General features: G+C 36.8%; 3 protein-coding genes and 1 long non-coding RNA gene across 5 annotated transcripts; 1 reads left to right on the forward strand and 3 right to left on the reverse strand.

The window, feature by feature from the left end:
* Window positions 1-3686: 3686 nt before the first annotated feature.
* Window positions 3687-7629, reverse strand: LOC118435316. Of its 2 annotated transcripts, none has more exons than XR_004834696.1 (3): window positions 7535-7629; window positions 7256-7415; window positions 3687-4021 (listed from the first exon to the last, which is right to left on the reverse strand). It is a non-coding gene; the product is annotated as an uncharacterized LOC118435316 (long non-coding RNA). The 2 variants fall into 2 exon arrangements; XR_004834697.1 differs by lacking the exon at window positions 3687-4021 and adding an exon at window positions 7158-7206 and having other exon boundaries at window positions 7281-7415.
* A 784-nt stretch (window positions 7630-8413) lies between these two features.
* LOC110848867 (histone-lysine N-methyltransferase SUV39H2) lies at window positions 8414-13516 on the reverse strand. The gene is made up of 10 exons (XM_022096204.2): window positions 13273-13516; window positions 12916-13188; window positions 12284-12727; window positions 11853-12113; window positions 11583-11778; window positions 11167-11361; window positions 10499-10755; window positions 10249-10411; window positions 9493-9783; window positions 8414-9435 (listed from the first exon to the last, which is right to left on the reverse strand). Exons 3-10 carry the CDS (start codon window positions 12667-12669, stop codon window positions 9232-9234), a joined length of 1953 nt encoding a protein of 650 aa, XP_021951896.1. The 5' UTR covers window positions 12670-12727; window positions 12916-13188; window positions 13273-13516; the 3' UTR covers window positions 8414-9231.
* Window positions 13517-15008: 1492 nt separating this feature from the next.
* On the forward strand, window positions 15009-20462 carry LOC110848912 (venom carboxylesterase-6). Its single transcript, XM_022096264.2, has 10 exons — window positions 15009-15338; window positions 16038-16181; window positions 16269-16407; window positions 16501-16574; window positions 16660-16771; window positions 17205-17398; window positions 17836-18022; window positions 18547-18873; window positions 19571-19703; window positions 20122-20462. The coding sequence occupies exons 1-10, from the start codon at window positions 15123-15125 to the stop codon at window positions 20333-20335; spliced, it is 1740 nt and encodes a 579-aa protein (XP_021951956.1). The 5' UTR covers window positions 15009-15122; the 3' UTR covers window positions 20336-20462.
* A 1620-nt stretch (window positions 20463-22082) lies between these two features.
* Window positions 22083-24887, reverse strand: LOC118435235 (caltractin-like). Its single transcript, XM_035850922.1, has 4 exons — window positions 24767-24887; window positions 23390-23654; window positions 22297-22411; window positions 22083-22214 (listed from the first exon to the last, which is right to left on the reverse strand). The coding sequence occupies exons 1-4, from the start codon at window positions 24885-24887 to the stop codon at window positions 22083-22085; spliced, it is 633 nt and encodes a 210-aa protein (XP_035706815.1).
* Window positions 24888-25529: the final 642 nt, after the last annotated feature.

Below are 25529 nucleotides of genomic sequence, written 5' to 3' on the forward strand. Positions count from 1 at the left end.
ATTACATCGTAAAGAATTAAATAACAAATCAATAATACTACAATGACAATTATTTCCTTGCAAAATTATCCTGGGGGTTCTCGCTTAATAACATTCTACTAAATAAGGTTTGTGTATCTTAAAATACAGATTCTTAAACATTTGCATTATAACAAGAATAAGACAACTTGATTAAAACACAGTGATAGGGTACGAAAAATTCAATTAAAAATTAAAGTCATTGTTTGCAGGATTCAAGCACTAAAATCAAATACATAACCATCAGACATAATTAAATATCAAATTTATAAACGAAGAATAAGAGCATTATTATTCACAATTCGATCTCAACTAATTAGGTCCATACGAACGAATTCAATTGATCAAATTAAATAACTCATAGTGGTGGATTACTAAAATCAAACCATTAAATACTACGGCATAATTTATAAACGTAAAAAGTAAACAGTATTCACTGCTCCATGAACGATACTATTTTCAAGTCAGTTATTTTCAAGTCTGTAGATCCTCAAAATTAAATTCATAATTCCAAATTAAATTGCAATATTATTCACAATATCTACCGATTATGCTAATTCGTATAACAATAACTGCAAAAAGCAAACCATTAAATACTACACATAGCAAATCTCCGTTTCTAGTCCTCATAAAAAAATCATAAAACTCCAATTCTGAAATTATCCATTTTCACTAGGCAAGCATCTATTTCCCTCGTCAGTGATTTCATGTTGGCATCCATAATTGAAAGTATGTAGGCTACGCCGTCATCCGAAATTGGTTGGGATAATTTTGGGCTTCGTTTAACGTCTTTGAGATGTGGTCCTTCCAAGTAATGTGTATCGGGTTGATCGTCTTTTTCGGGTTGAACGTCTTTTTCTACAGGGGGCTGTCCACACTTGGCGTTGTCCAATTTCTCTGTCTTCTCCGTAGGTTTAGTTTGGGCTGTGACTGAATGGCTGAGGTCAATATAGGGTGAAATTCTAATTTCTTCGATGACTTGATTCCCATTCACGAAAAGGTCGGCGCCTCGGAAGTAGACCTTGTTTCCAATTTTTTTTTGCTCAAGGAATTCTGGTATTTGTCGTCTCTTCTTTGCACGTTCCTCTTTACTTAGGTCCTCCACAATTGAGATTTTGGCAGGGATGGCTTTCAACTTGTGGCAGTTTCTAAACACCATACTTTTTTGCTTGGTTGATGCCAATTTCACCAGCACCGATTTACCATTGGACAACGGACGGACATCTTTAACAGTGACATCCACTTCCAAACAATTGGAAAGAAAATCTGTCGTCTCCTCCATTGCAGTTTTGGCAGAATAATATTCACATCCATGAATTATGATGTTGTATTGTCGATCACAATTTGCATTTGGTTTGGTTTCATAACGAAGAATCGTTTTTGCATTCTTCTTCACTTGCTGCTCCAATCCGATAAACTTATTTATGAATCTGTCCAGTTCACTCTTAAAGTTGAACATTTGCTTCTTTATGTGGCTCAATTCTTCTGCGTGATTAACAAAACTACTTGATAAGAACTCGAGTTTCTCTTTCGCTGATTGTGCAAATTCTTGTAGATCGAGTTGCACATTGTCAAGTAACTGAATTTTGTGGGCGTTTTTACTTATATTATTCGTTGTGGGCTTATGCACAAGTGAATATTTCTGATTTTCCCTATTTTTCGAAGTGTAATGAATTTACAGCAGAAATTCTTATGTGGGGGTAATCGCGATTAATTTAGCTTTATAATGATATAACTTGATAAGTATGGCTTGTACTTTTACGTAGTGAAAAACTCAATTTAATGAGAGCTCAGAATAAACACGTCTGCTCGCTTCAATAACTAAACGAGACCATAATTAATCTTATTAATCTTGATTAATTAATCTTTAATCCGCATCAAGCAGATTAGTTAATCTAATTAATAATTAATTAGATTAACAATAATAATAATTAAGTAATTTAATCTAATTTAATCCAGTGTATATATGTAGCTGAAAGATAATCGCGACGACTACTGTTCATGTATCTCAAACCTTAATTTTTAATGTCGAAAATTATTAATTTCCAAATTTGGCATGAAAGTACACCATGAAAATATACAATTACATTAATCACATTACATAATTCAATTAGGTACCTACGTTAATTAATGAACTATTTATTATAATGTTTTCAAATCGCACTTTTGCATAGTAAAATTAAAAAAAAAAAATTGCATATTTAATTTATTTCAAAATTTACAAATTTGTGTTAAAAACTGAGCCAACAAATCAACTAGATTTTTTTTAATAAGGAAAAGTAAGTAATTCTGAATATTTTTCTATAATAAATAAATAAACCCATTGCAAACGAATACATAGAAGCAGCGTCAGAACGATTCAAATTTCCTTTAAAATCACACCATATATGCATTTTTGGCCTGCGACCTCGTCCTCACGGTCATAACGCCAAAAATATTGAATTCACGGTTAAATTGCCTTTAAAATGACATTCCATATGAAAATTAAGTTAAATTTAATTTTACACCAGACCCCTCGCGCTGTAGGGGGTGGTTGGATTAGCCCCATTTTCTAACCCGACTGACAATGAGAACTAAAAATTAGAAGCACAATGGAGAAAACGGGATTTAATTATGTTCCAAAGATATCCTGCTTACGTACGTACGGACGGACGGACAAAACGATCACAATAAGCAGCTAATGCTACTTAAAAATTACATCTTATTTACAATAAATTGCGACGCCCAGAACGCGCTGAATTTTTCGCATCTGCGCAACTGCCGCGTTAAATGTTGTTTCTAAAGAGCTTCTCTTTCAAACTAACATGGTCAAAAAATAATCCGGATTGAACATGGTTTGCGTTCCCATTGACGTCGCCGTAATGTCGCCCCCGGCGTCCTAATTTATCTCATAAAAATATTGATAAGGTAACTATAATAACACATAAATTTCCCGAAATTTTAAGCCCTCGTCTCAGCCATTAAATTTCTCAACGTGTCACATATTGCTTTTAAAACGCTAAAAACGACCAGCCCCCACTTTTTACATACTTCTTCTTCTTGACGATTAGTTCCTCCATTTCGGAGTTCTATGAATATAAATATGAACACAATTGGTAACACTCATACGACAGAGACGTACTACCCGAAAGCCTTGGCCCGCTTCTGCACCAAGTCCGTGACCGCGCTCACCCTGAAATCGATGGCGATGGAGGCGTCGCTGAAAATGCTGTCGACATCCGTGCTGGGGTCGGGAAAAGTGCGGGATGCTCGGGGAAAGAAAAATTTCAGGAACGTGTTGGATGAAAGTCTGCCGAGAGAGTTGCAGGTCGGGTTATAATCGGTGTAAACAAATAATTTGACAAAGCTGGGCCAAAAATTTTGAGGCGAAATCAAAATAGTGCATTTTGGATCAAAATACTGTATTTTGAGCCGCGTTCTTCCAACGCTTTAGATTTCTGGGGCTGTTGCACCCATAAAAAGAGGAGAATTTGCATTAAGAATGCAACTGTCACATGGAAATACGTGTTTTTTAAGAAATTAACTTTATATCCCGGTCAAATTAGTTTTCGGGAATTTTTCGAAAACTATATATTTTTAGAGGGATAAGAAGTTGATTTTGTCTCAAAACCAGTATTTTGGTATGACTGATGTATTCTTGATATATAGATTTCCGTCTTTTTGTGGGAGTAACAGCCCAGGAAATCTAAACCCTGGGGCTCAAAATACCGTATTTTGCCTACCCGCGAAAATTGTGTACACGTTTTTACCTACATCTGTCGTATTATCTAGTTTGCCCTTGTACGCAAAGCTGTCGAAAAATTCTTTGGAGCTGACCGGATGTTAAATTTGCTCGATATCTTCGAACCGAAGCGAATCATTCTTGACGCTGTGGACATGATTGGCAGCTTTCGCTACGCGTATGGCTGCTACTTCTGTGAAAACAAGCTCTACTGGTCGAATGGAACGATTGAACGGTTAAATCTCTCCGTCTTGCAGTGCGACCGTCTCTACCAGTACATTTCTTGGAGTGACGCATTAAAAAAGTACATAAAATATACAAATTAGTGAATGATGCCAAGTGTTTAGGGTGAAAGTAACCACGTACAAGAAATAAGGGAGGAAAGTGGTTGCTCGCAGGTGAATATTTTGACCTGCAAGAAATGCACGGAGCATGAAACGATGCCCTGCTGCTATGAATACTTCAGATGGCGCCGCATATTTCTTGCAGTTTCTTGCACCTCACATTTCTCACGTTGCTTACTTTATAATGCAAGAAATGTAGTAAACCCCCAAGAAACGAAACACTGGGTGAAAGTCACTGCTGACCACGTGTTTCGTGCACGTGCAAGTGAACACGTGCAAGAAATAACGGAAAGAAAGTGGTTTTTGCAGCTATTTTGACCTGCAAGAAATGCACGGCACAAGAAACGATACTTCCCCCCGCTATCATTCATACTTCGCGTCACGTTGCTAGATGGCGCCTATTTCTTGCAGTTTCTGGCACTTGCTTGCAATTTCTTGCTTTCCAGTGCAAGAAATGCTTGTAGCAAACCCGCAGAAAACGAAGCACTACAAAATTAACGAATGCGCTAAAAACTTGCTAATTTTTCTAGCCAATGTCTCCACACCGTGATCATGTCTACGGAACGTGGCGCTTTACGGACATCCATTCTCCCCAGCATTTTTGCCCGATCACCCTCCTTGACGAGAGTGACCCTTCTGAACGGGGCGACGAATCACGTCCTCCGAATTTTGGGGAGGAGTTGCCCCTCCCTCAAAATTCTGGATGTCTCGCACTCCACCGCGGTCAGCGACGCGGGTCTTGCCGGGCTTTTGTTGGCGGGCAGACAACACTCCTTTCCGAACATGACGGTCGCTCAGGCGAGGCTGATTTCCCCCGAGGAAAAAAATCCGTGTGCCGTGACGCTTTGCAAACTCGTTTTAATTGGAACGGACGTGTCGTCGGATGCGTTTAACTTGTCGTGCGTGCTGATGCAGGGATGTTATTATGTCGCGTTTCTACCCGATTTGATGATAGTTCGACCGTATGGGGCTTGTGAAAGTGACCCAGACCACTTAAAGGTTAGTGTTGCCGATAAGTTGTAAATGAGGTGAAGACAGGTTGAGCTTAAGGTTCCATTGCATGCGGGGGTCGAATTTAAATTTTTGTGTCTCAACTTTCCCTTCTTCTATGTATTCAAATGCGATTATGAAGTATGTTAATTTCTGTAGGTTTTTTTACAAAGACGATTGTATTGCGTCTAAAAATCGATAATTTTTAGTTTAACAAAGTTAGGTTAGAATTTTGATTAAATATTTTCTCATGTAAGGGAAAAATCAAAACTATAACCTCGTAACTTTGTGAACCTCAAACAGTTTGAGGTTCATAATCATTATTCAAACTTATCGATTTTTTGGATGTAATAAAATCTTCATTTTGTTACAAACGCAGGGTGATGAACATGTTTCAAAAGATGAAATACAAATAGTCACTAACTTGTGCAAACTTGAATTTTTAAGCATTTTTCGACTCCAAGACTTTGTGATGAAATGTTAAAATTCCAAAACGAAATAGAAAAATTGTAAATTGATAATTTTTGGGTCCACGACTCATTTACAGCTTGGTCTCAAAATTTTTTAAAAAATTACAAAATTTTGCATTTATTTGAAACTTGTACTTACAGGGGACCCATGTTTCCACCCGGATAGAAAATGAGACCTCTCTCGTACCCGTGTTTGGCCAGAGGGAAGACATTCTTCGCCAGGTGGGGCGGGTCATGGGGCGATTCGCCGAGAGGAGACGGGGGACTGAAGGGACTGGGCAGGTTTTAGAGCATCACGTCCTCCCACGTTATAGCGCGGACAGGGTCGCCTTCAATTTTGTGCGGGGAGTGGACTCCTATCTTGCCGAAGCGATGCTCATGACCGAATACACGAGGAAAAATCAAATCATTATTACGCGTATGAGAAATGTTTTAAAAAAAATTGAGGGCAAAATAAGTCGTCAAAATATTTAGTATTTTGAGCTCTGTTCTTCCCAGGGATTGGATTTCCGGGGCTGTTACACCCACAAAAAAAGACAACAATCTGCGTGGAGAAGGAAATATTCATGTGAAAATACAGATTTTGCGAAGAACTTAACTTTTAATCGCGGTGTCAAAATACATTGTTGTCACAATTGTAAAAAATACGGTGTTTTGACAGCGATAAAATGCTAATTTCTGCACAAAACCTGTATTCCTGTATTTTCGTATGACTGTTACATTCTCCACGTAGATTTGCGTATTTTTGTGGGTGTAACAGTCCTGGAAATCCAAACCTGTGGAAGAACAGAGCTCGTAATTTTGACCCAGTATTTTGCCCACCTCTCGGAAAAATACATAAATTGACATAGTTTTTCACGGTATTTTTAGAGTTGATCTTGTTCTGGGACTCTTTCACCTGGTCGGTCACTGGTCTCCCGGATTTGGGCGAGTTGGGGGTATGGCTCCCAAACCTCGTCGTACTCAAGGCACGCCTCCAAGGCAGATGGGACCGGTCTGAACCACTCTTTCCGAACTTGAGGGAAACGTACATTTGGACTGTGACCGATAACACGGTGCTCTCCTTTTTGCGAAGCTCGCCTAAAATTGAGCTACTAAAGTTCAACTGTTTAGATCTCATGAGGTAAATATTTGGAAAAAGATGAAGTGTTTCGTTTCCTGTGGGGTTGTTACTTTTCTTGGACTACAAAGCAAGCAATTGAATGCATGAAACTGGAAGAAAGTGCAAGAAATATGCTTTATATATCTAGCCACGTGCCGTATGCATACCTGTTAAAAAATTGAGTTTTCATTCAAAATTCAGTCATCCCGATTTCTGACTGGCGATTTTTATATTTACATTCAGTCATTTTCATTCAAATTCATTTCATTTCACTTCATCGGACTTCATTTGTTACTTCGCCCCACAATGAAGGAGTAAAAAAACCTTTCATTCACAGTCATTCATCTGAAACGACGGGATCTTTCGGTCATTTGTATTTAATTGATAGGAAATTCATTCTCATTCACCATCACAATCACTCAAATGAATGAAAGTGAACAGGTATGAAGTATTTACAGCGACGGGCGTAGTTTATTGCACCTTGCATTTCTCACAGGTCAAAATATTACCCTGCACGAAACCACTTTCTTCCCGTTATTTCTTGCAACTGGTTACTTTCACCTGAAACATTTCATAATTTTATTTCATAATTTTCATAATAAAAATTTACTTCATTTTTTTCATGCAGAACGCACGATGGGCGGTCTGAACGCCTAGACGACACTTCTTTCGCTCGAGCCCTCATATCAAATCCGACTCTGCTCAGATCTCTGAACGAAGTTTGTATCCGCCCAGCATCAAATTTGCACATCTGTTCGGCACGTTTCATTCTGCGGAGGGCGAAGCGGTTAAGGAGGTTGGGCGACATGGAATCGTGGCGCGTTACGCCGGCAGAAATAAGGCAGCTTAACGAAGAATTGGATAAGATAAATTCAAAATGTATTCTTACCGTTTTGTCCTTTCCGCCCAAGGAGACGCATCAGTACCTCATTTGACATCTTATAAAAGAAGAATATCATCGTTAGAAATTTTGAAAAACAAGTTTTAGAAAAATTAGACTAAAAAGTAAGTCGTCGTATTTTGGTCATGTTCACAGATAGAATTTGTTATTTGGCCTTAACGTAACACATATCGTTAAAATTAGGACATTTTTGATCATTTTTCGCCTCTGGGAATTTATTTTAAAATTCTGAACCACAAATTTGTAGGGCGTAGGTAGTTCCCAATTAAAAAAAAATATACACTCCAGATTTTGACACTTTTTGAAGGAGGAGATCTCAAGGTTAAGAAGCCTTCAGAAAAATTGGAACTTGTCGAAACTGGGTTAAAAAACTCAGCGTCATTCCATTAATCAACTCACTGACGGCAAATTTGTTGTTCAGAATTTTAAAATAAGTTCCCAGCGGCGAAAAATGATTAAAAATGTGACAATTTTGGCGATGAGTCTGAAACCCAACGCCAAAAGCTGTCTTAAGGTCATCTCTCTAACTAAACATTTTAATGACTGGAAAACGGTTTTATTGACACTTCCACTCAATATCATTATCCGTTTTAACAGAACTTATCAATATTTCCATTAATAGATAAGCTTTCCAAGTGTACTGATAAAATTTGAAGACAAAATCCGTGAAAATGATCAAACTACGAAGACGCAACCTTTAACGGAGACAATGACGATCGAGAGAGATCTAATGATTACCTGCACTAGCGTAAATGTCATTAATCAATCAGAATTAAGTCTAGTCAAACGTATATTAATACTCAAAAAAAGTGATCGTGTTATAAACTGTGATGAAAAATAAAGATTTTCATATTTTTGAGAAACATGTGGCTCAAAAAGAGGGGTTTTAATTTGCAAAATTAATTTGGACATAATTAGAAAATAACAAGTGAAGTACTAGAGGTATGTACGAGTAATTAATTCATATTTGATAGTATAAATTCTAAATAAGTTGAATATTTCGTTGTATATAAATAATAATACATATCGTGTCGATTACTTTGAATTGATGGATTGAGAAGTTTTACAAGATTTTGAACACTTCTTTTCGGATAAGCGTATTTTCGTATCAACAGTTTTAACGGTATATAATTCATGTAGACTTGATAAGTTATCTCTCAAATCATCAAAATCAACACATTTCGCACCTCTGAGAACCTATTTTCAAATTCTGAATGACGTTGAGTTTTTTGAGCAAGTTTCGATAAGCTCCAATTTTTCTTAAGGCTTCTTAAATTTGAGATCTCCTCCTTCAAAAACTCAAAATTTGGAGTGTATATTTTAAAAAATAGGGAACTACCTGCTCTACAAGTTTATCGTCCAGAATTTTTTTACATAAATTCCCATGGCCGAGAAATGATTAAAAATGTGTGCTGATTTTGACGTCAAGGAGTCCTATTAAATATGTTAAACACATGCATTTTGTAAATGTATCAAATACTTTATCAAATATACGATTAATAGTTTTTATTAACCCGTATGCACCACCAGTGTCAGGTTTTAAATAGTATTATTATGCCCGAACGACGACTGGATTTAAAATCTAATATAATAAATAATTAATTACTTAACAAAATAATGATAATGAAGATAACTAATTCCTACAAGTGGACGATCGATTGTACTAAATATACTTATGTAGGCACTTAAACGTACAAAAACTGTCTGCAGTTGGCCGCACCACAGAGGCACCTTTGCGTTCTTTGTTTTCCAGATTTACTGGGAGATTGTGGGGATTTATCGCTGGATGAGGAGGTGGCCTTTTCCTCTTCGTCGTCGTCCTTTGTGGTATCTTCGTCCACTTCCTCGCGGGATGATTGATTTAAATAGTCAAAGCTTAGTTCTTCACCCTGAAATAGAAGTTAAATTTTAGGATTTGCTTGTCAAAAATATAAAAATAATCTAACCCTTTCAATTTTTCGAAGAGTAAACATTGCCAATTTGGGCATATGGATGTCCAAGCAGTCGACAAATACGGTGTAGACGCCTAAATTGGGGTCACAACTGTGGTTGATGAAATGAGATACGTTTCCCTTCCGTGAAGCGTCGACAGTGTAGACGGGTTTGTTCAGATTCACAAAGTCCAGGTCGAAAAGGTACGGTTGGATGTTGGGGTCTTCTTTTGATCGTCGTTCAGCTTCTTCGGATAAGATAAGTTCGCCGACATAGAGGCAAACGAAAGATCCCTTTTTGATTGACTGGAAAAGGGTGAAAGCGAAATTATTAGAGATGTGCAAAATTCTTTGTCAAACAAAATACAGTATTTTGAGCTCAGTTCTTTTCTTCCCAGGGTTTAGATTTCCAGGGGTGTTACACCCAGAAATTGACGAGAATCTACATACGTGGAGCAAGCAGCAGTCGTACGAAAATACAGGTTTTGTGAAGAAATTAACTTTTTGTCGCGGTCAAAATATATTATTTTCATGATTCTTTTAAATATAGTATTCTGAAAGCGATAAAAAGTTAATTTCTTCACAAAACATGTATTTAATTGTGACTGTTGCATTCTCCACTTGCAGATTTTGGTTTTTGTGGGTGTAACGCCCCTGAAAATCCAAACCATGGGAAGAACTGAGCTCAAAATACTGACAAAGTATTTTGTCATTTCCCGGAAACTAGTACAAACTCAGGAATTATTTAAATTTAGTCTTTATCTTTCCTACCTTTAAAGCCTTCACACCCCAACCACAGCCATTGTCTGTTCGAAATATACATAAGTTAACTTCATCAGTGCTCCCGTCTTGAACCACTCGATTGACACAGTCTGGGCCACAATTGCACTTTGAATTACATTCCCAAATTGGTGATCCGATTGGGAGATCAACTCTGTAAATGGCACAATTGTAAATATTTTCTAACAACAAAAAACAAAGGGATGGAAATATTTATCATTCCGACTTTTCTTTGACCTACTTTTTGAAGCGATTGTAAGCGAATCTGCCATTGGATAATTTGGCACAGCAACTCTTCTTGTTATCGTAACACGACGACCCTTCACCTGAACAGCATTCGCACCAAAGTGGAGGATCATCCGGAATTATTATCCCCTCTGCGGGAATGTAGCTCGATACATAGCTAAAATTCCCTGGTGGTCCTTCAAAATCAACGTCGTTTTCCACCTTGATCACAGGTTTGCGCTGAGTAACGTTATTAATAGTCTTCTCCCATGCCTGTAAAAAATAAAATAAAAAACGGTTGGAATTACAATTATTTAATTATTAAACCAGTAATTAATGATGCCAAAAATCGTAAAAACCAGCATATTTTAAATCATTTTTCTGCTCTGGGTGTTTATTTTAAAATTCTGGACGACAAATTTGCAGTTTCTAATTTTTTTAAATATACACTCCAGATTTTGACACTTTTTGAAGGAGATCTCAAGTTTAAGAAACCTTCAGAAAAATTGCAACTCGTCGAAACTGTCTGAAAAAACTCAGTGCCATTCCATTAATCATCTCACTGACTACAAATTCGTCCTTCAGAAATTTATAATAAATTTCCAGACCGGAGAAATTAATAAAAATGTGCTGATTTTGGCAATGAGTCATCGAGGTTAATATTTTTTTTGCAATTTTGCGCACCCCAAGCTTCTTATCCATTAATTCTCTGTGTTTCTCAGCCTCCACGTAGTAAAGTTCTTTTCTGAATTCTGCTTCATGTTTTTTGGACAGCTTGCCGTCCGCACCGTCCATCAAAAATTTGTTGACTTTGTGCTTTGACCACTTATTCCGCTTTGTGTTTGCTTTCCTGTTCTTGTTCCACCAGACATATTTTTCCTGTGGATTTATTAAATATAAATTTGGTAATTTTAATTAATTTGCAAGTTTTAGTGGAAAACTAGGAAACTTTTTGTACTGTCAAAATCTAGAATGCTATTCATTCAGTATCAAGATATGCGTAGAAAAAGATGGAAAATTGTCGTCAAATGTCGTAATTTTAATTAAACTTAATTGATCACTGAACTACTGAGGTCCTGATCCTCAAAACTTGAACTTACCAAAAGCTTTACATCGCAGAGTGGCTTCGTGGCGCTATAAAAGGAATCAAGACGTTCTTGAAGGGGTCTGGGATCGGGGGGAATTTTCCAAATTTCCGGACTTTTTGCGCTCTTTCGCCGCTTGCCATTCGGTAATTCAATATAAACTTGACTAGCAACTTGAGCCTCAACTTCCGCTTTGCGTTTAATGAAAAATCTGGCAAAACAATTACAATCAAATATCAACATTACAAATAAATGCATGTAAATTAATTATTATGGGTTATTTACCGGTAGAGCACATCAAAACAAGTAGTCACATTTTCCGCAGGTTCCCAAGTATTAAAATCTTCACTCCAATCTTTCCACTTGACGTAATACATTTCTCCGGCGCCGTGAGATTCATTAACGTAGTCCAAAATTTCCTCAATTTCGTACACGCCGTCTTCGCCCTCTTCTTCCGTCGTTCCCTCCTCTGTGGTTCCTTCCTCCGTTTCTTCGTCTTTTTCTCCTTTTCCATTTGATAGTGGACTTTCGCCAGCTTCTGGGGAACTGAAAAAAAAACGATTAAAAACTGACAATTTCTTCTAAAAAATTACTTTCACTCTATTCATTTCAAACTATTCATCTCAACTGTCAAGTTATGTTTCAATTTTTAACTTTTAAAATTATGAATTATGATTATGAATTGAAATTTTTAAAATTATAAATGAAAAACTTACGGGGACGATGGGTTCTTTTTCTTTTCTACGAAAAGGTCATCATCATGTTCCTCGTCTTCCTCGCCGTCGTCTTTGTCGTCACCTTTTTTGACCCCGTTTCCGTTGCTGCACGACTGTGACGATGAACCTTGACTATCAATTACCTCCGCGTCCACCTCCTCGTCATCTCGTCGTGGTGGTGGACAATCTTCTAAATCCACCACTTCCACGTCCCCTTCAACCGGAGGGGGTGAGGAAACCACTTTGAACAACTTTTTCTTCGACTTCGGCCCGGGTTTGTACCTCATCGTTGTCGTCGTCGTCGCCTTGCTACTTGATGGACCTTGACCTGACCGTGTGCGAGACTTGGCCTCACCACTACCGGAGGGGGGAGCTGCAGGTGACATGTCAAAGGTCACAGACGGGAAGGGAGAGTGGAGGGAGGAGACGTTTGACAGACGAAAACTGCAGAACAGAGATCAGCACCAATTTTTATTTACTATCGACCTGTGCAATTGTAGAACAATGTCGAATGTTAAAGGTCAAAGGTGAGGGGAGGGGACGTTCGAAAAACGAAAATTAAGGCGAGGAGGGGGAGGAGACGTCTGACAAACGAAAACTTCAGAACATAGATCACCACCAATTTTTATTACCTTGCAACTGCAGTGCCTGGAGAACAAGGTCAAAGGTCAAAAGTCGCCGGGGGAGGAGAGGACACGTTCGAAAAACGAAAATTTAAGAGCAGATAAGCCCCAATTTTTTTTATTTAGTGTCGTTTTATTTGCCTGACCGGAGAACAATGCAAGGCTGACTGGCTGATTTTTTGGTGGTGGTGGTGGTACGTGCTCCCGGCACTAAATCCTAAACCCGCTCTCACTTGTTGCATTGCCCTCTCAAAAAGTCAAGTCAACTGTGCAATCTAAAATCTAAAATAAACATTTTTTTAGGTTCAACTTTTATTTTTACTTTCAAAATCCGACAACAAAACAAGGACTTATTTATTTATTTACCTTTATTTAGTTGCGGTTACTAATGTATGACGATGGGGTGTCGTTTTTTTTATTTTTGTTTTTGCCGACCGACCGACCTTCCGTTATTTATGGAAATTTGACACCTTTTTTCTTCCATTTAAAAGTTAATGGCAGCTGGCCTGGCTCGTAAAATATGTAATGAATGAATCGTTAAGTTAAGTTAAATGTGATGCTGTAATTGTAATTGGAGACGGTATGTTGTGAAGGTTTGAAGTTGAAATGGACAAAGAAAGAGCGATGTATATGAGTCATATTTATGTATAGTTTTTGTATTTAACAAAGTTATTTATTGTGGCTGGAATTGGAATTTAGCTAGGAAATAAAATATGATGGATTGTAACTTTGTTAAAATGAAATGATTATAAATACAAGAGATAAGGGCACAATTTCATACATACATTCAACATTGTTTGAGTGGCATATTTTAATGGGTTCTGGACAGGAAGTCATTTAGCAGGAAAGAGAGAGAAATGTGAGACTTTATAATATGAAAATGTACATAATTTATATTTACAATTTGTGTGATAAATCTCATATGAAAATAAATATACCAAAATTCTGTATTCAATAAACAAAAATTTCGATTTTTTTTTACCTCGTCCAATTTCTTTTCGTAAATTATCAAGAAGAAGATTTTGTCACCGTGAAATCGAAGAATTTCCCTTTTCCTCAATTACAAAGGTAAAATTGATAATTTTACAATTCAAATTCGAGAATTTGTATTGTTTATGAGAAACATTCCGATCTATTTTATCAATTTCAAATATGATAAATCATTTTATTACACCAAAAGTCGGTTTAGTCATGCAAAAGTGATTTTCTCAATTTCCCGTCGCATACAAATACATACAGAAATTTTTGTTAAAAATGCATGAAAGACATGCTTACTTATTTCTCTGGTCGAGTACATTTTACATTAGCATTTTTTATATGTAAAACTTTATAGTGATGTTTACAGTGTAGTAAGAAGAAAAACGGGTTTGTAAATACATAATTCTGAATTATATAAATACACAAAACAGGGAACATTTCCAGTTTTGGATTCTTCTGTCCAGCAAAAAAGACGGAATAAATGGACAACTTTTTCAGGATGAGTATGCACAGTGGCCGCGGAAGCGTGTGGACAATGTCCCCACGGTTATTCGATGCTATCATCATATATAAACCCCTCCCTCCCCTATCCTACAATTTTAATGTCCCCAGATATCCCCACACGGCCCCTGATTATGTATGTATATGCATTTATTATGCACATGCCGGCTTATTTTATACTTGGACCACGATGATGATGACCTTGGTTAACTTTTACAAGAAGAAATTCACTTCCAGAAGAACATTATACGCTAGCAAATACATTGTATGTGTATGAATATGAATGTAACATGAAGATTGTACACACACTCTTCAGTTTATTGCTGGACTGGACTAATGACATTGATAAATCCTCAAGTTTGTAATGTACTGGATGGCTGGGTTGGATTCAGTGGCCGCGGAAGCCGGGGGGACATTAACATTGTAGGATGGGGGAATGGAGGGATTTGTATAAGATGGGCAGATGCTGGGGACATCGAACATCCGTGGGGACATTGTCCCTCTGTCCCCACCCACGCTTCCGCGGCCAGGCTGGATTATGTTATTATGCAAGTAAAAACATTTACATGTGAGACACACGCTTGCTGATAAATATGAGAAGAAGAGATCACAAAATCAGAAAGTTCGAGACTCCAGACTGGATTTAAACCACTCGGCAACAAGTCTCGTTCTCATTCAGTTCTCGAGATCACAGTTAAAAATTTAATTAAATCGAGAAGGGAGTTAACTAATTCGTCATGAAACTTTTCATATTTTTTGGACTATTGTTCTTACTTGGAAATTACTTCGAGACTGGAAGTTGTGACGATGGGGAGAGTGACGAAGAGGAAAATCTCGACACTGTGACCGTTGAGCAAGGAGGGCTGCAAGGGACGCGTTTCACGTCAAGGAGAAATAGGACGTATTATGGATTTCTGGGGGTGCCTTTTGGAAAAGTGGGGGAGAGATTTGCGGTAAGAGGGGTTTAACAAAGGGCGGATATGTATTTATGAAAATAGACGCTAATATAGACGAAATATGTTCCCAAAAAACATAAGATGAGTTTGTATTTCTGAATTTAATGCTCTGAATTTTTTGCAATCTTCTTTGTTCTTCAAACAAAATTTCGTCTCATATGTATCGTTCAAATATTTGTAAAATGATCGTATTTTTGAAAAAATATGCAAAAGATTCCCATGTTTTTCAAATAGTAGGGGAAATATTTATAAATATTTCTGAAAACCTAGAAATATGTTCCAATATGTAAAAATATTTGGAAATTTTTACCATCTTTTCAAGCTACGGAACACACCCACAAAGTTTGACAGTCGGTCGGCATCAAATTAAAAACTTTAATAGATGTACTTTTACGCTAATAAGTACAATTCCTACGTTAATTAAGAGGATTAATATAGAATATAAGGAAAAAGATGCAATATTTAGCCTTAAACTTGAAACCATGTCTAATTGAGTGTAATAAAATATCGATTTAGTTCATTTTATATAGTTTTACTCATCATTACTCGTATCGTTTGTTCATACATGTAAAACAGTATAATAAAACTTAATAACAATAATAATAGTAGAAATACATATCCGCCCTCTTTTAATTAACGATTAATTTAATTTTGAAGACAAGTTTAAATTAATTATAATTAATTAATTAATCACAGAACGCAGAAAAGGCGGATAGTTGGGATGGCGTAAAAGCGGTCAAAACCCTGCCACCCCCATGCTTCCAGTACTTCAGCTTCACCCATCAAATGGTCGGGGTGGAAGATTGTCTTCAACTCAATGTCTACTCGCCAAAGCCGAAGGTTAATTAAGTCGTCAATTAGTTAAGATTTATTTGCATATTAATTAAAATAATAATAATTAGTTAATTATTTATGTATGGATGACAGAGAGGAGAGCAAATGCCCGTTATGTTCTTCATTTCACCGGGGGGATTTCAAATGGGGGGAGCGTCACATTTTGAAGCGGAATACATCATGGATCAAGACGTGGTATTTGTTTCGATTAATTTTCGTATGGGGGCGTTAGGTAAGTTGGTTAATTGGCGTACTTATAATTAATTAATCAATTAATTAATGATTGATGTTGATGTAATTTAAAAATATTTTTTGATTGTTTTAGGTTTCTTAAATTCTGGGGACGGAACGGTGACCGGAAATATGGGGCTGAGGGATCAAGTCTTGGCGTTGGAATGGGTAGGAATTTTGACATTTTTAAGCAAATTAATGCAAATTAATACAAATTAGAGACTAAAAATAACACTGTCTGGTTCAACTACAGGTCAAGAAAAATATCAAAAACTTTGGAGGTGACTCGACCAAAGTGACAATTTGGGGGTTAAGTGCAGGTGGAGCTGCGGTCGATTATTTGACAATTTCTCCAATGGCGAAAGGTAATAATAATCTAATTACACTAATTACTTAAAGATTATCTTCGTGTGTATGTAACGGACAATGGAGGTCTCCCAACGTATGCGCTCCTATTTTGAGCAAATTAGTTTCAATCGATCATGAATTTAATTAGGATGGAAGTTGCGAAAGACGTGATCTCCAAATGGGGACGTTTGGCGCAGATATTTGCATCCGAAGAGGAGAAAACGCGCCATAAAGTTGACAAATTTTACATTTTCCAAATTTACTGGGCATTTTCTCCTCTTCGGATGCAAATATCTCTGTCAAACGTGTCCATTGGGAGGTCGTGTCTTTCGCAAATTTCACTCTAATTAAATTTGTGATCGATTAAGATTAATTTACTCAAAATCGGAGAGCATACGCTGGGAGACCTCCATTTTTAGTTCTAAAAAATTTTTTCCCTTAAAATTGAAGGTCTCTTCCATCGAGCCATCGCCATGAGTGGGTCGTCCCTCAATCCCTGGGCTTTCCAGCCACATGCGACCGAAATTGCGGAACAATTGGCAACCAATGCGGGATGCGGTGACCACCCAAATTGGCCAGAGAAGGTTAAGTGCCTCCGACAAAAGGTGCCAAGTGAGGTTGTGAACGCGCAGCTTAAACTGATGGTAAAAAAATACATATTAACGAATGTAGGACTTGTCGCCAAAATCGTCACATTTCTCGGCTATGGGAACTTATTTTAAAATTCTGGACGACAAATTTGTGGAACTGTAGTCGTTCCCAATTTTTAAAAAATATACACTCCAGATTTTGACACTTTTTGAAGGAGATCTCAAGTTTAAGAAGCCTTCAGAAAAATTGGAACTCGTCGAAACTGGCTGAAAAAACTCAACGCCATTCCATCGATCAACTCACTGACTACAAATTTGTCGTCCAGAATTATAAAATAAATTCCCAGAGAGAGAAATGACTAAAAATGTGCAGATTTTCGTTTAACTATTTTGGGGAAGAGTCACTGAGTCTCACAATTTGTTGGTCACAAAATTTTTGTGACAAAACGGATCAATCTAGGATAAAATAATTAAATATTTAATTTCTTCAGAAACATGGTTTCGACTTCGAATTCCTCCCAATGAAATTTGTCCCCTCCGTTGAATCCGACAAGGTGCAAGGGCCTCGATTCCTTTCCGATACTCCGTACAATCTCCTCTCCAAGGGTGAAATTGTCAGTAAGGTGCCATACATGACGGGTCACGTGGAAAATGAGGGGGCATTCTTCGTCGCCACAAGTAATTTTTTGAAATATGTATTTAAAATATACTGAATAATTACCAGATGGGGGATATATATTTATTTTCAACTTTTTCATTTGATCCCGACCAACGGTCAAACTTTGTGGGGTGTGTTCCATAACTCGTATAGATTACAAAAATTCTAAAATATTTTTAAATATTGGAACATATTTGTAGGTTTCAGAAATATAAATATTTCCGTTATTATTTGAAAAATACGGAAATCTTGTCCATATTTTTAAAAAATACGTACATATATTTTGTAAATATTTCAACGATATGAGACGAATTTTTTTGCTTAAGGAAATTGAACCACAAAAAATCCAAAATTTCTGAAAATGCTTATTTCAAGAGCTTTTTGTACATACATATGTCGTAAATATTTTTGACGTTTTTCAATAATATTTTGACATTTTTTTTTGCCAATATTAAATACATATTTCCACGATTTTTCATGAATTCATATCCGCCCTCTGACAATTAATTAAATAACTAACACTAACAAAATTTCGTCTATTTAGTCGTGAACAGCGAGAAACTCATGAAAGAATTGGACACCAAGTGGATCTCGATGACGCCGCCGCTCTTCTTTTTCGACGACTTGGTGACGCCCACCCTGCAAGGAGGCGTTTCGAAGGCGATCCGCGACTTTTACTTGGGGGGACGACCCTTCGATCAAGCAACGCGGAAAGGATTCACGGACATCTATTCGGACAGACTTTTCAACAACGGGATCGCCAAAGGGATCCAGCTAAGGGCCGATCATCAACCGGTCTACTCGTACTTGGTGGATTATCAAGGACAACATTCCCTTATCCAGTTTGACTTTGGGGTGAAGGACAGAGATGGTGAGTGAGAAAGACAAGAATTGCAAGTTTTTTGGCAAGGTTTTTTTTGCACTTGAGAGGTTTAATTGGGGAGTTGTTTCAGTATAAATAAGGGACTATTTAAAATCCCGGAATTTTACAAATCTTGTCAAAATTGGAAATATATTTTGTTGGGGAAATTTGTAGGTTGTGCTTAGAATGTGACTACTTTTGACTTCTATTGTTCTGATCTTAACTGGAAATTGCTTGAAATGTGACCAGGTTGACTGAAATGTGACCACTTTTGACTCCTATTGTACTGATTAGATCTTTGAAAAAAACTCCGAAACAATGTCACTAATTTTTTAATAAATAAGATTCAACTTACTGATATTCTTGCATGCAATTTTTCTTACTTTGCCTTCGTGCATATCATGTACAAGACCTGTAAATAATTTTTACCCATATTATTATCTTAACCACGTATCACATTTTTTGCGTTGAAACGAGACAATATTTTTTACGTTATTTGTAAAACTGGAAGTTTTGTAAAATTCTGAAATTTATATGTAAATTTAATTAATTATGCATAATTATGCATAATTAATTGACGCCCATGACACGTTTGTAGCTTACAAAGTTAGTCATTTCCTCTTCCCACGTGCAAAAATCTTGTTTCTTTAATTAGCAACAATTCTTAGCTAATTTTATAATTGACTATTTAATTTTAATTTGGCAGGTGTTGGACACGCCGACGATCTGATGTACCTCTTCAACAAGACTTTCGCCGGTCCTGACATCCTCTTGGGGACGAAGGATGGGGAATTCTCGGAGAAATTGTTGTCCCTTTTTGTCTCATTTGCAAAAGATGGGTAAGTCGAAGAATACACTTTTGTCTTATTTAATATCTGACTCAATAATGTCTCATCACTAAAATCGTCAAAATCTGCACATTTTAAAGCATTTCTCCGCTCTGGGAATTTATTTTAAAATTCTGGACGACAAATTTGTAGTCGGTGAGTTGATTAATGGAATGGCGTTGAGTTTTTTGAGCCAGTTTCGACGGGTTCCAATTTTTCTGAAGGCTTCTTAAACTTGAGATATCCTCCTTCAAAAAGTGTCAAAATCTGGAGTGTATATTTCTAAAAAAATTGGGAACGACCTGCTCTACGAATTTTAAAATAAATTCCCACAGGCGAGAAATGATTAAAAATGTGCAGATTTTGGTGATGAGGAATCGAGCCCCACGTTTGACGACAAATTAACAAATCTCTGTAATTTATCTACCAGGAAACCCACCTCCCTCTGGGGCAACCAACAAGAGTGGCCCACCCAAGAACACAACAAACCAGGAAAATTGAGTCCGGTCAAATTGTACAAACTGGATTTGGAACAGACCGAACTTTTGAGCGATCCTTGGGCACCGAGACGCAAATTTTGGGATACGCTGCCAATCAAGGAGCACGAAAAAGTGGGGATGGACGACCCCAAGGAAGAATTATAGATGACTGATTATCGACATTTACATACACGCATGTTTACCATCAGAATTATTAAATAATTAAATAAATTGTTATGTTTTTGTTTGAATCTGACAAATAAATACTAATTGGTACACAAATTACACTTAATTATCGTGATTAAACAAGTAATTTATTAAGATAAGTCTCACTTTTTGGGGCAGAAGGGGTCAAAAGGTCAAAACCGTTAACAGAGAAGGCACTGGAATGGTTCACTTTGAAAGTTAATTCCTATTTTGGGGGCAGAAAGGGTCAAAAGGTCAAAATCGAGAGAATTAGGACTGGCTACTGACTGCTCGAAAGCGTGAAAATTAAGGGAGAGGTCAATAACCTCTTAAAGTCGTCTCTCTACTCTCGCAGTCGTCATCTGGTGCGTATTTTAGACAGTCGTGTCATCTGTTCAGATAACCCAACGACAAGATAACCCAAAGTTCGGAAATTTTACCCCCTTCCCCCAAAATATTATGGAAATTTTGAAATGAAAAAAAATTAGACCCATTCTCATTCAATCCATATCTTACTTAGTATTTCCTGAATTCTACATCTTTTTTCATTTATAAACAAAGTCGTGTTGGTTATCTAACGTCCAGGGATGGGCAATCCCAACACTTTCGATGGATTACGGATTACAGATTAATTAATTTAAAAATTATCATGGGATTACGGGATTGGGATTACTTCGTCCTTGAAATAATGTGGATTACTTGTTGGATTACTGGGATAAATTAATGACGTGGATTACGGATTACGGATTATTATCTGGATTCCAAAAATATGTTAATGGGTCAAAAGAAGCGAAATCCCGTTATGGAAAAATGTTGTCCGCCGGTCTGTATCCACGATAACTTTAGAACTGTTTCGAATTTCAACATGCGGCTTTCGCCAACGGGTTTCTAATTTTTGAGGTACGGATGAGCTCGAAAATCGGAATTGTAGGTCATAAGGTCACGGCGCCACAGTGATGACGCCACGGGTCAAACGTGTGCAATTTTTTTTGTTTTGGCCGTTTTAGACGTAGTTTCGGGCGACGATTACAAAAATCTTAATAGTTTTGACGTGACATGACCGAGTGACCGTGTCGATGACGCAAAAGTCGAAAATGTCGAATTTTTGTCTTGATAGGTTTAGACGTAGTTTTGGGCGAGGATTTCAAAAATAAAATCTAGACATAGTTTTGACATGCCATGACAGCGTGACCGTCTCACTCCACCCCTTTGCTACATTTTATTTGCAACGGTTTATTTTGGATAGCGTCACACTAATATTTCATGATGATTAGTTCAAAAAACGAGAGCTTTAAATGATTCATCCGACAGTCGGTTTCTTAGGGCAGACAAAAATATGTTGTAGTAAATAAACCCCTCTTAATTGTCCCAAAATTCTCTAAACTTTGTACCTCTGCTTAAGAATCCAGAAAGTAGTTTAAGCACTCACGTTCAGCAAGTGACTCAGACTCTGGAGAAGTTGCAAGATGGAGCTGTAATGCCGTTTACAGGAGCAAAGTAATCCAACAAAGTAATCCATAATCTGATTACATTTTCCAATCTCGTAAACTTGGGATTACGGATTACACATGATTTCCAGACCTAGTTAGGATTACGGACTATGGATTACTTTAAAATGTGAATTTTTCGTGGATTACTGGATTACGGATTACATTCAATGTAATCTGATTACTTAATCTGATTAAAGTAATCCTGGGATTGCCCATCCCTGCTAACGTCTTAACAATTAAAAGAATCCTGCCCTTATCTGCTGAACCGTGCTCATCCATCGTATAAACATGACGTCATTGTTAACATTGATGAACGTTTTGGACAGTGGGGTTTCCGAGTGTAGAACTTCTTGTTGTTGGTAAAGAATCTGTGGAATGGAAAAAGAAGGTACAGAGTTTTCATTTTTTCATAATTCAATTTAAATAATTTTTTTCGGAAATTTTAAAAACCTGGACAAACTCTTCGAAATCGATGCTCCCCGTGCCATCCTCATCGCCCGAACATAACTGTGGTATCCTGTCATTCATGGAAGTCTTGTCGCCCAAATTGTCCAAGCCTACGCTCCTGTAAAAGAGTAAGAAAAAGACAAAAATTTAATGTTTTTTGAAGAAAATTGACTCATCTGATTTCATATTTTGTTCACATCAACTCATCCTTAACATAGCATTGGCATCGATAAGCTTGATTTTGAAACTTATTATTTAAGATTCAACGTTTATACAAATATTAATATTTAATAAGTTTGAAAATGTAAATGATGCATTCCAGAAATAAAAAACGATGAATAAATATATTTCTGAAAGTGTAAAAAGGTGGTTGGCATTTGGATAATCTAGGGTAAAAACAAAATTTGAAAAATTATTACTCAAAAGTGGAGCAAGGACAGGCTGTTAACATTTTTTGAAGTCGTAGAAATCTAAAAAAAATGGTCATATAGTACAAATACGAAAAACTTAAATAGTGAGTTTTCCTTAAAGTTTCCTAAAATTATGGTCCTATTTCATCTCCTTTTTTTACTAGAAAGTAGAAAATTAATTTTATGAAAAACTTGAAAATAGTGAATTTTCCAATCCCTAAAATTTGTCTCCCATCTTCTCTCTTTTTTTTTACTTAATTTTACGAAAAATTAAGATTCCACGTTTATACAAATATTAATATTTAATAAGTTTGAAAATGTAAATGATTCAGTCCAGAAATAAAAAATGTGGAATAAATATATTTCGTGAAGTCTCAAAAGATGGGTCGCAATCAAATAGTCTAGGGTAAGAAATATCTAAAAAATTATTATTCGAAAGTGGAGCAAGGACAGGCCGTTAACATTTTAGAAGTCGTAAAAGTCTAAAAAAAAGCATGGTAAAATAGTAAAAAAAGTATGGCTGGGTCATGAAAAACTTAAATAATGAACTTTCCTGAAAGTTTCCTAAAATTTCGGTCCTACTGCCTCTCCTGTTTCTAGCAATTAATGAATTTGACAAAAAACTTAAAAATAACGAATTTTTCTACGAAAGTTCCCTACAATTTCTTAAAAATTTACATATTTACATTTCCGCAATTTCGATCAGCCCATCCCCATCGACTTCGAAGGCTTGGAAGAGATCGTGAATCTGGAATATTTTGCGGTCATCCCAACCCGCATATTTCATCTTGAGGTGGTCCAAATTGCAGTTGGTATACTTCATGGATGCCTCCATGCGATCCATCCGCCGCTGGATGAGCGGCCACATGATGCGACGCGTATTCAAGTCGAGAAAGATCATGGAGTGAAGGGCTTTATTCCATTTGTCGTGCACTCCGTCGCGCAGTGATCCTATCGACAAAAAATATAAATCGATCGATAACAAGTTATCTGCAAAATACTTTTGTCAAAATTCAGTATTTTGAGATCCGTTCTTCCCAGGGTTTGGATTTCCGGGGTTGTTACACCCACAAAAAGACGAAAATCTACGGAGAGAAGGTAACAGTCATATGAAAATACGGGTTTTGTAAAGAAATTAACTTTTTATCGGGGTCAACATAGGTTTTGGTTTTTAAAAAAATTGTGAAAATAACGTATTTTGACTCCAATAAAAAGTTAATTTATTTACAAAACCTGTATTTTCCTGCAACTGTTGCCTTCTCTCCGTAGCTTCTCGTCTTTTTCGAATTCTTTTCGGAATTAATCATAACTATACAGAACTCGCTCGACTTTTATAGCGAGTTCTGTATAGATAAACTGAAAATGCCCATTATCAATGTAACAAAATGTTGCTGATGCTGAAAATGGTGATCAATTTTGTATAGAAAAGTTATGTATACTGGAGAAAGTATTGAGTGAATGAAACCTTGTAAATCGCTTCCTGATCCTACCCAATTTTCAATTTCTACTCTTCAGTTTACAAAGTTTATGCACGAGTAAATTACTAAATTGCATATGTACAGCTTCTCCCACGACGAAATGACAATAATCATGACGAGATTGGGTGGTGCAGGTATGAGAAAAATATCTACTGCGTAAATATCTACAGTGTTTTGAGCTCCGTTCATACCAGGGTTTGATTTCCGGGGCTGGTACACCCACAAAATGACGAAAATCTATGTGGAGAAGGAAAAAGTCGTACGAAAATACATGTTTTGTGAAGAAATTAACTTTTAATCGCTGTAAAATTACATTTTTTTCAGCATTTTTAAAAAATAAAGCATTAAAGTTAATTTCTTCAAAAAACTACGATTTTAGTGTGACTGTTGCCTGCTTCACATAGATTTTCGTCTTTTTGTGGGTGTAACACCCCTGGAAATCCAAACCCTGGAAAGAACGGAGCTCAAAATACGATACATTTTGACAAAGTATTTTGTACACGCCTAGAAATAAATAATCGATAACGCGTGTGTTATCCGTCGTGCCTGATTGATGGGCTAATTAGGGATAAAAGAAACACTTACCTGAAATGGAGTAATCTTCCGCTCTCACATAAGAAATTGGCACGGCTTCCATCGGTGTACCGGAAGTGTTGGAAAAAATGACGTGTCGTATACACGACAAGACGGAGAGGACGGAACCCATCGTTTTTTCCTTCAATCTGGAATAATTTCGTGATGAGACAGCTTTTTGAAGTCATTCTTTTCATGGAGAAATTGTCATGGGGAGCGTACTATAAAAGGTGCTGTTTTGGGTGTTCGAAAATTTAAGGTGATGGATTCCAGTGTTCAGGGTGGAGGAAACCACGTGCAACAAATACGGGGGAGAAAGTGGTTTCTTGCAGGTACTTGAACCTGCAAGAAATGCAAGGCACAAGAAACCATACCTGTTCAAAAATTCAGTTTTCATTCAAAAGTCAATCAACCCTATTTCTGACTGAAGATTTTCATTCACATTCAGTCATTTTCGTTAAAATTCATTTCATTTCACTTCATCCGACTTCATTTCTTACTTCATCCTATTATTAAGCACAGGGAGAAAAATTAAAAGACTGAAAAATCCTTCATTCACAGTCATTCATCTAAAATAACCGAAACTTTCAGTCATTTTCATTCAAATTATAGGAAATTCATTTTTACTCACTATCATAATCAGTCAAATGAATGAGAGTGAACAGGTATGCAAGAAACTATACGTCCCGTCACCATAAATTCCTTAGACGGCGCGTGGCTGGATGACGCATATTTCTTGCACTTTCTCCCAGTTTTTTGCACCTCACATTTCTTG

Source organism: Folsomia candida, unplaced genomic scaffold (assembly GCF_002217175.1).
Source record: "Folsomia candida strain VU population unplaced genomic scaffold, ASM221717v1 Fcan01_Sc004, whole genome shotgun sequence".
Classification (NCBI taxonomy): domain Eukaryota; kingdom Metazoa; phylum Arthropoda; class Collembola; order Entomobryomorpha; family Isotomidae; genus Folsomia; species Folsomia candida.